General features: G+C 34.6%; 1 protein-coding gene across 5 annotated transcripts in view; it reads right to left on the bottom strand.

Moving 5' to 3' along the window:
- The window catches only part of NBEA (neurobeachin), a gene marked incomplete at both ends in the record, with an annotated part of 621684 nt that overhangs the window by 322418 nt on the left and 284684 nt on the right, over positions 1–14582 (bottom strand). For all 5 annotated transcript variants that reach the window (XM_080719963.1, XM_080719960.1, XM_080719962.1 and 2 more), the window contains one exon: positions 12180–12241. In XM_080719963.1, the coding sequence (XP_080576089.1) occupies positions 12180–12241 (62 nt within the window). The remainder of the gene's footprint in view (positions 1–12179; positions 12242–14582) is intronic.

The following is a 14582-nucleotide window of genomic DNA, read 5'->3' as shown; positions in this document are numbered from 1 at the left end:
AAAAATCATCAAGAGCATCTATACTTAATTAATTTTCAATAAGGGTTCACTGGGTAACAAAAATTTATCCAACAAATGGCATTGAAAAACAATTATTCATGTGCTTTGAGTGAAGTTGAACCTCTACCTCATACAACATACAGAAATTAACTCAAAATGGATTTAAGACTCAAACTGAAGAGCTAAAGCTATGTTACTCTTAGAAAAAAAAAAAAAAAAAAACACTGAGCCATCAAGCCTGTCCTCTCCATCAAGCCTCACCGCTCTCCAGCCTGCAAAAATGCCCACAGAGACCGAGTGATGCATCGAGTCCTTGATCGCCATTTTCCAGAAGTATACTGGGAGGGACGGGACCAGCTGCAAACTCTCCAAGACAGAGTTCATAGCCTTCATGAACACAGAACTGGGTGCCTTCACCAAGAACCAGAAGGACCCTGGCGTCCTTGACCGCATGCTGAAGAGGTTGGACCTCAACAGTAACGGGCAGCTCAACTTTCAAGAATTTCTTAATCTCATTGGAGGTTTAGCCACCGCCTGCCATGAATCCTTCCTGAAGAGCACCCCTTGCCAGAAATGCAACTGAGGCCCCAGTGCCGGCCTCCCTGACTCTCCCGTCCACCCAGTCCAGTGCTTCCCTGAGCCCAGCACACCATACAGCCCGCGCTTGCTGGTGGTAATAAAACATCTTTTTTTTTTTTTTTTTTTTTTAAACACACACACACAAGCCGGGCGTGGTGGCGCATGCTTGTAATCCCTGCGCTTGGGAGGCAGAGACAGGAGGATCGCGCAGGTTCGAAGCCAGCCGTGCTGGCCTAAGAGACCCTGTTTCAAAAATATAAAAAAATAGGTCTGGGAGTGTAGCCCGGAGGTAAAAGGGCTTCCAGGAACCCCAGTACCACAAAACACACACACACACACACACACACACACACACACACACACACACACACGAAGAAAAAACACTGAAATAAATTCGCTTGAGGTAGATCAATTAGACAGTTGATTTATATGTATAAAACCAAAAACATAAAGTAAATGCCACTGAAACTAAGAACTGTCTATCAAAAGATACTATCAAAAAGTAAAAAGACGCGCCGGGCGTGGTGGCGCACGCTTGTAATCCCCGCGCTTGGGAGGCGGAGACAGGAGGATCGCGCAGGTTCAAAGCCAGCCGCGCTGGCGTAAGAGACCCTGTTTCAAAAATATAAAAAATAGGTCTGGGAGTGTAGCCCGGAGGAAGAAGGGCTTCCAGGAACCCCAGTACCACCAAAAAAAAAAGTAAAAAGACAATCCACTAAATGGAAGAAAATATTTGCAAATCATCTGTCAGAAAATATACAAAGAATAAATAGAATACAGCTTTGACAACAACAAAAATAAATAAATAAAACAAACCAATTATAAAATGGGCAAAAGAATTTAAATAGCACTTGCTCCAAAAGTGACATAAAAACAGCCTATATGTACATGAAAGAAGTTCAACGTTATTATTAGGGAAGTGCAAATCAAACACAGAGAGATATCACTTCAAACTCATTAAGCTGGCTATCATAAAAATAAATCAAATCAAAATAAAATAACAAATGTTAGAGAAGATATGGAGAAACTTGAACCCTTGTACATTCCTCATGGAAGTGAGTATGCCATTGGGAAGAAAAAAAAAACTTTCTGGCACTTTCTCAAAAAGTTAAACATAGATTTACCCAACTCAGCAATTCTGTTCCTACTCAGATGCCAAAAAAAGACTCAGACAGATTCCTGTAGGCCAGTGTTCACAGCAGAATTCTTCATAACAGTCACACCGTGGAATCAGCCCAATTGTTCATCAAGAGATGAAGGGAAGAACTAAATCTGGTACTGGATATACAATGGGATATCATCCAACCAACCATAAAGAAGGAAATAAAGTTCTGAAATATGCTTGAAATAGAAGAACTAAGAACAGGAAAAGTAAACCAGACACACAAAAATGCACGATTCTATTTAAGATGAACTATTAATAGTTGTTAAATTTATATGAACAAAAAGTGGATGAGTTATGAGGAAACAGAAAGGGGAATTGGGAGGTTATTACTTATTATGTCTTGAAATTTTGTTTGTGCTGTTAAAAATTTTTGGAAATAAATACAGGTTAGTATTATCAATTACAGTATTGTGAATATAATTAGCATCTCTGAATTATACAGTTAAATGATATATTTTATGTTACCTATATTTGATCAAAATAAAAGTAACTAAACCAAATAATCTTAGCAGTTTTATATTAATTTTTTTTGGTGGTACTGGGGGTGGAACCCAGGGGCTTTATAACCCTAGGCTACACTCCCAGACCTATTTTATATTTTATTTGGAAACAGGGTCTCACAAATTTCTGAGAGCCTCACTAAGTAGCGGAGGCTGACTTCGAACCTGTGTGATCCTCCTGTATCAGCCTCCCAAGCGCTGGGATTACAAGTGTGCACCACCACGCCCAGCTTTTTTTTTTTTTTTTTAAGATTTAAATGAGTTTATTAGTACAAAGATAGAAATAAAAAAAAAAAAACAGGTACAGCCCTATATTATTACAGAATAATATAGGGGGTGACCCAAAATGAAGTTGGTATATTAATGTTTATTCATGAATTACCTCAAGTCATTAATAAATTACTATGTGGTAGATACTGTAGCACATACAAGTAGCACAGTGATAGCAAATCAGCATTTCTATCACTGATGAAATAGACCTTTAATCTCATATAATTTTGAAGCATAACTAAAACAAATAGCATTTATTCAATGTGGAAGTCTTTAAAGCTTGGTGTCATTCTTAAGTATTTTTCTGAATTATCTTAAATGAACAATATATAATTTTAAATGTTCTTAATAAATATAAGAAAATGATAAGACTATGTAAAACTTATTTTCTCTATTGGTTGCATAGAAAGTTTCAAAACAAGGAAATTCTGGACATAAGGTTTATTCTAAAGGAAATGTTAACAGATAAAGAAGACTATGCCTTCATCATATAAAAAAGCATACAATTAAAACATATATGGGGGGGTGGGTGGGTGTGGTGGTGCACGGTTATAATCCCAGCATTTGGGAGGTGGAGACCAGAGGATCACAGTTTGCAGACAGCCTCAGCTACTTAGCGAGGTCCTTCACAACTCGGTGAGACCCTATTTCAAAAAATAAAATGACTAAGCCCGGCGTGGTGGTGCACGCTTGTAATCCCAGTGCTTGGGAGGCTGACACAGAAGGATCGCACAGGTTCAAAGCCAGCCTCAGGTACTTAGTGAGGCTCTCAGCAACTTAGTGAGACCCTGATTCCAAATAACGTATAAAATAGGGCTGGGAGTATAGCCTGGAGATAGAAAGCCCCTGGGTTCCACTCCTAGTACCACAACAAATAAATAAATAGACTAAACACTAGGGCTCAGGGTTTAGCTCAGAGGTAAAATGCCCCTGGGTTCCACCCCCAGTACCCCCTCAAATATATATATGGGTACCTCTATTTTATTATCCAGATTTGTGTACTCAAATGCTAAGGCCAATAGAGTGTGGCTGGAGAAGGTGGTCTCTAGGGCTGCAGCCTTGGGGATTAAATGTGGCTCCCCTCCCCTCATTTGCTCTCTTGCTTCCAGGCTCCATGATGTGAGGAATGAAGCCTTGTGTTCACCTTCTTTCAATTCCAGCCACCTTGCCCTGAGATCCATGGTCCACGGCCTCACAGGGACTGGACCCTAGAATCTTCAAACACTGTATGGAAATAAATCTTCCTTCTTCTAAGTTGTATGGTCAGGTCTTTAAAGGCATGAGAATGCCAAGACTGTGCCTAAAGAACTTACACACGCTAAACACAGGAAAAAAATAAATGGGAGAAAGGGAAAATGGTGAATTTTGTAGCAAAGTATGAAGAGGGGTTTGGGTCACGGAGGTGGGCTTATTATTAATGTTCCAAATATCCTTACTCCTTCTCTGCCACAGATAAATGCAATTGATCTTACAGGTGGCCAAGGCCCATTCATTTCTTTTTTGTCTTAATTGTATTAGGGTTATGAGAATTCATGCATATGAAAAAAAAACTATTGGTTCTCTTACTTTTATATTTTCAGATATATGTGTTCTAGACTTTTATCCATCATCCTCCATCTGTCTTTAGAATTTGGGTTGGATACAAGTTAATTAACATACATAAATGCAAGTATTATATGACATATAAGTTATGACTACTGATGACAATGTAAATTAGGATAGTCAATATGGAAATCAGTTTGGAGGTTCCTTAAAAAACTAGCAATGGAACCACCATACAACTGAGTTAAACCACTTCTTAGTATACTAAAGAACTAAAGTCAAAATACTATATATTCATAGCAGCACAATTCACAATAAGCCAATTGTGGAACCAATCCAGGTGTCCATCAACAGATAAATGGATAAAGAAAAGGTGGCATATGTAGACAGTGGAATTTTACTAATCCATAAAGAAGAACAAAATTATGTCATTTGTAGAAAAATGGATGGAACTGGAGAATATTATGCTAAGTGAGATTAGCCAGTCTCAGAAAGTCAAGGAGGGTATGCTTTCTCTCATTTGTGGAAGGTAGATAGAAAACAGAAACATAGGGGACCTAAACTTATATGAAGACAGATCTGTAAAGCAGTTGAAGGGGGTTATTTTTGAGCATTATGGAGAGGAAGATGGAGAACTGATGAAGGAAACAGATCAAATAAAAATATGGCAATATGTGAAGATTTTACTACCTTATCTCACTAACTCATTTTTAAGGAGGGAGGAGGAGGCAGCAAGAAGTGTATGCATGTGTGTTCTTAATTGAGTATACTATATAATCAGCTTAAAATATTTTATAATATAAAATTAGCCAACTCAAAATTTATTCTACCTGCAAAAGAATACAACTAGACCCTTATTTCTCACCAGGTATACCAACTCAAAATGTAGTAAAGACTTAAATATAAGACCTAGAACTATAAAACTATTAGAAGGAAACAGTGGAAACACTTCGGAACACTGGAATGGGAACATATTTTTGGGACGAGAGTCCAATGACACAGAAAACAAATGCAAAAATAGAAAACTGAAATCATCATATCAAACTAAAATGTTTCTATACAGCATAAGAAATAATCAACAGAGTGAGGATACAACTTACAAAATAAGAGAAAACACTCAAACATTTCTCAAGAGAAAAACACACGAATGGCCAAGAAATATACAAAAATGTAAATAAAATCACAATGAGTTATGACCTTACCCCAGTAAAAATGACTACTACCCAATAGACAAAAGAAAGTGTTGACCAGGATGGAGAAAGGGAAAACTTGTACATTGTTGGAAGGAATATAAATCAGAATAGCCATTATGGAAAACAATATGGAGGTTTCTCAAAAAATTTAAAATTACCATATAATCCAGAAGTTCCACTTTGGGGTATATATCCAGAGGAAAGGAAATTGGTATGTTAATGAGACATCTGTGCTGAAGATGTAGCTCAGTGGCTTCCATCCCCAGCTCAGCCAAAATAAATGTAAAAGAGACATCTGTACTCTCATTTTTATTGCAATACTTTCATAATGGATAAAGAAAATGTGGTTCATATACACAGGGACTATTATTTAGCCATAAAAATTATGAAATCCTGTCATTTGTCACAACATAGAAATAGAGAAATAAGTGAAATAAGGAAACAGGTAAGCAAGTATTATATTATCTCACCCACATGTGAAATCTAACAAAGTTGAGCTGGTAGAAGCTGAGAGCAGTATGCACCTTAACATTTGCTGGAGTGAGGAGTATGGAGGGAGGCATGAGGAGAGCGGATCAAAGGGCTTAAGTTACTGTTAGATGGTAGCAAATCCTTCTGGTGTGTTGCCACACAGCAGGGGACAAGCATAACAATAATCACTACATTCAAAACCACTCATGAGAATCCCCGTGTGGTGGCACATGCTTATAATCCCAGGCTTAGAGGCTGAGACAGGAGGACTGCGGTTAGTGGACAGCCTCGGCTACTTGGTGAGACCTGTTTCAAAATAAAGAATAAAATAGGGCTGGGGGTGTATCTTGGAGGTAGAACACCCCTTGGTTCCATTTCTAGTACCAAAAAAAAAAAAAAAAACCCTCGCCAACAATTATGGAAGTTTTCACCATAGGGAAATTATGAATATTTGAGGAAACAGGTACATTTAACCTGATTTGTACATTTATGTAGAAACATTTCTAGGTACTTCAATAATATGGATAATTTTATATTTTCATATGCTGGTTCAAATAAATTTACATTAAAAATTATATTCTTTGCTCAGTTATCTAGAGGTTGAAATAAAAGAAATACATAGTAAAAGACCTTATGAAAGTGATAAAAACAATTTTACTAATATAGTGTTTAAAATTTGATTAAATTTTCATCAAGAAATACTATAAATACTTGAGAAGATAATATGATAAACATTCCCATGTAGGTGAAATTGTTTTGTAGGTATTCTCTCCAAGATACATTAAATAAACATTTTCTGATCATTTCCTACTCATATCCATTTTATTTTCCTTTAAAATACTGATATTTTATATATAATTTTCTAATAATTTAAAATCTTTACTATTACCCTAGTTGAGAATAATCCTCATGCCTTAACACATTTCCAACCTTCCTTTTGACTTTTATTTATTCTTAGAATACTATATATAACTTTGTGGCAAGAAAATGATTATAATGTAGAGAATAATATAATGCCCAATTTGTCCTTTTAACTTGGAATGATTTGACATCACAGGTAAGAATTGGAAAAGCCATCATCCAAAGAAAAAAGTAGAAATTTCTTAGTCAGGACAGCAATTATACTCCTAAAAATAGAGGCTAAACCTACAAAGACAATGACCTTGAAACATCTCAAACTGTTTAAAAACTATATATTTATCGTCAGCCTCAATTCTATGTAAATAACATACTCTAATAATATATTGAAAATGCTCTGAGAAAGAAACTGTATTATGTATTAAAAATGTGCCAACATAGGTAAATAAATAAATTGTCTGGCCACTTTATTTCTGATGTGCTCAGTCAAGAGTCTGAGCATATAATACATTCTTTCCTCTACAGATCTTTGGTCACTATTTCCACAGCCTGAAATTCCTTCCATGCTTGTGCTGTACAGAAAGCCTACTGGTTTCAGCCTTTACCTTTAGTCTATCTCACTGAAACGTGTGTGTGTGTGTGTGTGTGTGTGTGTGTGTGTGTGTGTGTGTAAGGAACTGAACCCAGGACCTTATGCTTTGTGCATTCCAGGCAAGCATCTTACTGCCTAGCTACATCCCCAGTCCTGACCAAAATAATCTTATTGTTGGTTTTTAGAATAAATTTTTTGAATCAAGTACATGGGTAGTACTTGATTATATTGAATTAAAAATATTGTGTCACATTTTAATAGGTTTTCATTGATTTCAAATTCATCTGTTTAACTTGCAAGCTTCACAGATAGATTAGACTCTTTGAGAAATGGAAGAATGGCAATGCTTAATAACCATCACAATATTAAAAATAAGAAGCTGAATTAAATATGACATAATTTCATTATATAATTAGAATTTCATAATATTTCCAAAGACCCTGAAAAAAATGTAGTTCATTCCTGGCTTCCTCTCTCCCTCTTTTCTTTCCCAGGTTCTTTCCTTTCTTTTTGTACTGGGGACTAAATCCAGGAGTATTCTACCTTGAGATACAACCAGCCATTTTTTTTTTCCATACTGGGGATGAAACCCAGGGGCATTCTATCTCTGAACTATACCCCCAGCCCCTACATTTTATTCTCTATTTTGAAACAGGGTCTCATTGAGTTGCAAAGGACCTTACTAAGTAGCTGAGGCTGTTCACGGACTGCGATCCTCCTATCTCAGCCTCCCAAATACTGCCAAATACTGGGATTACAAGTGTGTGTCACTGCACCTGGCTGTTTTTTTTTTGTTTGTTTGTTTTGTTTTGTTTTAAGCAGGCAGGGTCTCAACTAAGTCGCTGAAGGTCTCCCTAGATGCTGAGGCTGGCTTCGAACCTTTGAATCTCTTGTTTCAACTTCCCAAGTATTGAGAATATCATCATGCAGCACTGTTCCCAGTTCCCTGGTTTTCTTATATTTAAAATCTTATTACACTCACTAAAAATTCATGCAATCCTGCCTACTCCTGAATGAATATTACTTAATAAGTTTCTGTATTCATCTTATTTGTATGTCTTAGTATCTCAATCTTACTTTTATTATTCTAGGAGAAAAAAATGTATATTTTTTCTTTATGCCATCTGACTAAACTGTATCAAATCGGAGAAAAAAAATGAAAAAAATTAAATGTTCAAAGCCCAAATCACTTTGAAAGGGAAGGCTGCTCTTCAGTTGTGGTTCTTTTGTTAGTGTTGTCTTTAAAGTCCTGGGTCATGCCTTCATCACATCAGTGAAGTCACCAGAATCGTTTTTACTTTGGTATATGAAGTACTTAGAAAAGAATAACGTCAAACAAACCACAAGATAATTCATGGAGTAACTTCAGACAGAGATCCTAAACCAGGAGACTATATGTTGTGTATACATCTTTAGGTTTTAACAAGAATGACAATGATTTATTAAGCATGCATTTGCTTAATCAGTCCTTCAAGTCAGAAAGCACTTAAATATTGAGAAACATTATTTTCTATATAAAGTTTCTCAATTTATAAAACATTCTCTATTGACAGATAAGGCACAGAAAAATGCAAGTGACATCTGCTAAGCTTTACTTATGAAAACTTCAAGAAATCCTATGGGATCACATCAGTTAATTTTTTCCTACAATACCTCTCTTAGAAACTTCCTTAAAAAAATCTGGAAATAATTAGAAACTATTATAGTACCTAAAAAAGTTTATCAGAAAGCCAAATATGCTATTCATCAAAGAACACAACATGCTAAGAATAATGTAATAGGAAAATAAGTACACGTAGAGAATAACGGAAAGCACCGTAACCACAGCTGATTGCGAAACTTAACACAGCACTATCACGGCCCTAGGATCTACTGAGAAGCTGCAGGAAACACTGCACAGCACTTACCAGGGATGGACTTCGTCAAACTGAATATGTAACAAGTATTTTCCTATAGTTCATTTCACTTTAAAATGACAGAAAACCATTTTTATATGACGACACTAATTTCAATTTTAGTGCAAATTAAAATGAGTAAATAGTTAACTCTTAACGTTTAATTTTGTGTTATGGGATCGAAATGGAAAATAATCCAGAACATTATGAAAATCATTTTAGGTATCTGTATCATAATGATAAAGTTGATACCTTAGTCTTTAAACTTGTAATGTTATAATGTATTTTTTCACAGAGATGTAAAACTGTACTGGGGAGTAGACTGGATGCTGTGTCCCTTGCAGTTTAAAAGGCCGACCATATGAACTGAATTATCCTTGACAAGTACCTTCAGACACTTGTAATATGATCTCATGGAAATTTAGACCATATTTTGGACACAAACTACTGGCAAAAAGTAATTTTCTTCAAGAGCTCAGATAAGAAGGAAATAAAACCCAATATCCTTAATAATATGTAGTAGTTAACATGAAATTTCCAAAATGAAAATGAGAACAGAAAAATAAAAACATCTAATGTGCTGTGTCAAAGAAAAACAAAATGCTGCGAAAAAGTCGCATTTTCCTTCTTTCCCCCATTCCTTAGCTGCCTGTTCTCTCCAACAATTTTTATTTTTCATGGCTTATCTAAATTTTGGAATAACCATATTTTAAGCAAATTGATAAACTTCAAATTTCCACTTTCACTGGAAAGTTATTCTAACCAAGAACTTAATAACAGTGCAGGTGATAGCTTACTTATATTTTTCAATGTAGAAAAAAACATATACAATATGGCATATATAGTGCATCTAGATAATTATTCATTTATATTAACTACTTTTACTAGTACTAATACTGCTCATCATCATATAAAGATATCAATATATTCAAAGAGCTGACTGATAAAGAAAGCAGAAAGAGCTCAGGGGTCTGCAGCTTTAAAGATTCATCAGAATTCCTTCTGTCTTGGCAAAAGACAGCCTACAAAACCATGCTAACTCTACAGGGATCTGCTCCACTGTAGAAGAAATGCATTAAGGCCTGTAGACGAGAAGGCTGCTTTGGCGGGAGCTATGCCAAGCAATCTCTACAGCATCATTAACTATATCTCTCCTTATCAAAGGTCCACCACTGCTATGGTTGCCCTGCTAATGGGTGAAAACATAAACAAATCATCAGGATTTTGAGCAGTGGAGAAAAGTGGCTAATTATTTTAAGAAACTTTGACAATATGTTCATTTTTTTCTGTATGACTTTAAACGCAAGCTTTTAAATATCTGCAGAGTAACTAATGATCTAAACGATGGTCTTATAAGCTTAATTTCATGGTAGACTAGTAAGCATCCTCCATCTAAACTAGCTTGAAAGAGGATTAATAATTTGCTTCTTTAAGAAAATATTTTGTGGGAAGCAACATTTTATTTTAATAGAAAATAACAAAACAAGTAAAACTATTTTTCTGACCAGCATATCTTTTAATTTAAGTCATTTAAATAAGGTACAGAAAGTCACTGAATCATTTGACACATTTAAGTTTTTCAGAGTGTTTAGGACACACTCCAAATTATTTTAAAAATGCAATTTAAATCAAACTAAAAGCTATGTTTATAATATTACTTTGCTGAAACACTGAAAGAAAGTGCATTGCACAGAGAGCTTAAATTTCTCACTCTTCCTTTCAATCAATATTTGAGGCAAAGTTTCATCTCTAGGGCCCTTAATGGCAGGAATTCCTGGAGCCAGCAAATGAGTAATGTTAAACCTATGATTAGATGATGAGGCCATCAAAGACACTAGATCCTAATGCTACGTCCCTCTTTATTTCTCTGAACTGCAGTGAAATCCAGGGCTAAGGAAGAAGGAATTCTAAACTACTGCCACAAAAGCCTTTAAAAAAACAAAAGTGGAGCCTCACGAATCTCAAAGACACATCTTCTGTAATGTGTCTTGAACCCAGGATTTCAACATTAGGTGACAAAACGTTCAAATGTCCTGCAGATGAGTTCCTGCAAGGAATGTTGTTTTCTTTAACCTATTTCCTTCAATATTTTCCTGCCTACAATGGAGGTGGACCTAGTGATTTCCCTATGAACATATTCTTGAAGTAAGTAAACCTAAAAACTGGAAACCAAGAGGTAAGCTTTTCTTTTTATTTAGTTTATTTTTGTGGGCATTTTAAAGGATCAATCGAAGCTATAGTGCTGTTTATTTGGGAGTTGGCTGTGGTTTTAGGCAGACCTCAGGCCAGTTATTAGAAACAGTTTTGATGTATTTTTCTTTCTATTGAGGAAACTAGGGATAAATTTAATAGCTACTTATTATAAACATATGTAAGCTCCTTTTCATTCTGCTATTGTAAAATATTTAATGTTTAGATGATAATCAGGAGCACTAGGAGACTTGAAAGTGTTCACAAGAAGAAAGTTTCTAAGTTATCAGAAAAATTAAAATATATATTATTTTTTAGTTTCCTGTATTTGTTAGTAATGAAGAATACTAACAATTACAGTTCTATCCTTAATTTTGATAACTAAATAGCCTCAAATAGATTCTTAGAATTTACTGATATATACAAATTATAAGGCATAATGTGTTAAAAGAGGAAATTAGAATATGGAAAACCTTTAATTAATAAACTCTATTATATACACTTTGGCTACTGAGTGAAAAAAGAAAAACCTTAGTTTTTAAATTATTTATTTTCTTTAACCTAATAGAGAAGAAACAGTGTAACCAATAAGTTTAAAGATATAAATTATGCTGTATCATTTTTAAAACATGGGAGATATAGAATGAAAGACATATCACACACACAATCATATGAAGAGACAAAACAATAGGGAACAATGGAGGATGGAGAGACTGAGCTAATGAGAGTGGAAGAAGAAAGATGGAGAATGAGACCGTATTTACCTGGTGAGATTATCTACGTACAAACATAGCCCAACAAAGATCATTCCCTTCATCTCTATAATAAGAGATGGAGATCTTAAAAGTTATATATACACACATACATGTGCACAGACATTTTATTCATCACCACATACTCTGAATCAAGTGAATGAGATTGTACCTGCGAGCAAAGCAGCATGACCAGCTCCACCACGGATGTGCTGGACTTCATGCACACGAGGCCTACAACAAAGAAGGGGACACAGTGAAGCCGCAGTCATCAAAGCCATCATTCCAGGTCCACTCAGGAGAGAACTTTAACTTACACAAAACTTGTTTATTAAAACAGAACTCCTAAAGTGAATGTTTCCATTCACAAACACATACTTTTATATTAATTCTAAAATATTCAGATATTCAAGATGATGTGAAATTACTAAAAAACAACTTTAGGTTTTGGCTATTATTTGGTCAAAATATTTTTTAATTTTTAAACAAAGGGAGAGATGATTATTGAAACTGACAACTAAGCAGAGCTGCTCTTATTCTGAACAATAATCACTAAATATCTGCTTTTCTTCCAAAAGACCAAATTAAAATAATTCATAAACATCCAAATAGTTTATAAAATGTAATTACAAACTCTAATAAATACCAAAAAAAATTTTAAAAGAATGTAATATGTATGTAATAATGACTATTACTCAGTGATTACTATCTGAGAACTGTTATATGTTTTATTGACATGATCTAATTGAGTTCTCATAATGCTTTGTGAATTAGTAGTATTCCTATTGTAACATTCTTTCTATAAAGAGTTTAGACACTCATTATCCATCAAGACTTTTTCCGAAAAGAATGACTGCTACCTATAAGAAAATAGATTGTAATTACTAGTTTTAAAAAATACCAACATATAAAAAATGTAACCAGGAATTAATAACAATCTCTGGATGAGTATATAAGCCATGCTGTTTGCTAACTTAAAATATATTTCTAAAAGCTTTTTACTATTTTGCTTTTTAGTTCAAAGAACTGAATAGTTCATTTTTTTCTTGTTTTTGAGGATAAATATAATCAATAAAACAATCCTATTGTAAGAAATGCTTTGGCCTTATATTGGCCATTGTTAAATGCAAAGTTGAAGTGAACCTATTTTTCTTTTTCTTTTTTTCTTCAGATGATTTCAATAAACAGCCTCAAATGCCTTGTAGACATTAGCATGTATATTATTGTAGGTAGTGGATAAATACCCTTTTGTGCCCATTTTGCTAACGACCCTATCCTTATTGTACAGACAGACAGAACAAGCTGTAAAAAGGCCCTGGTATTCCATCTTATCAGATCTTTGGGCAGACAGTTAACTAATGAAATAAGAGGCAGATGTGAAAAGCTCATTTAACAGACAATCAGCGTAATTGATCAGCAATTCTCAGGCTCAGGAGCTAGAGAATCAGAAAGATTAATGGAACATTTATCACCTGTTGGTTACTCAACTATTTGATTCTGAGGAAGAAAACCTTAAGTAAAAGGCCTCAGGATAATAATTAAGATATGTAAGCATATCAACTTAGTAAGGCTCTGTAAAAAGAATTATCATATATTCTGTGTATTAATTTTGAAAACATAATATCTTAAAAATAAAAAGCATTTTATATGTCTCAGAGACTAATGTAAAAACAACTTCAAAAAATCTTCTATGTAATACAAGCAGTCAGTTCTTAGAAACAGTATTATTTCATCATAAGAAAAATATATACAAATAATGCTTTGTCCCAAAGGGATCATAACACTGACAGGAGAACAAAACTGCAATTTGTAAATAGGACTTCCAGTATTTTTAAAAAGCCATTGTAATTTCAACTTCCCTAGAATCACACACCTTTCCTAATGTGTTTTCTTTCTTTAATAAGTTTTGGATAGAATGAACTAATGAATTCTCTCCCCCACAAATGAACTAATGAATTCTCTCCCCCACCAAAAAATGGATGAATACATGACAATAAAAATACAGAGGGTATTTTAGAGGATTTATCTATCTTCCAAAAATTACAGTTTAGTTTGTAACTATTTCTACCTGTTAAAAAAAAGTATGGCTAGCTGGGCGTGGTGGCACATGCTTGTAATCCCTGCACTTTGGAGGCGGAGACAGGAGGATCACACAGGTTCGAAGCCAGCCACGCTGGCTTAAGAGACCCTGTTTCCAAATAAAAAAGTATAAAAATAGGTCTGGGAGTGTATCCCAGAGGTAGAAGTGTTTCCAGGAACCCCAGTACCACCAGAAAAAAAAAAAAGAATATTGCCAAAACAAATTGGTAAAGGTCAATGTTTTACTAGAAGTATTGAAAAAGAATAATTATCTTAGCATTTTATCCTTATAAAAAATGACACCCATATTTGAAAATTTAAGATATAAATAATAAACAATGACTATAGCTTTGATCATACGTTCGAGAAAGTTGAATTTCTCTGGTAATGCTATACATAGCAAATGGCAAATATTTACAGGTGTACATCTCAATAAAGTTGAGTTTATCCTTTCTGTATCTTGCAAGAAATCCTTAATTGAATGAATTCATTTGAT

The sequence above is a fragment of the Muscardinus avellanarius genome, assembly GCF_963383645.1.
Source record: "Muscardinus avellanarius genome assembly, chromosome: 2".
NCBI lineage: Eukaryota > Metazoa > Chordata > Mammalia > Rodentia > Gliridae > Muscardinus > Muscardinus avellanarius.
This window is presented reverse-complemented; position numbering and strand designations above follow the sequence as displayed.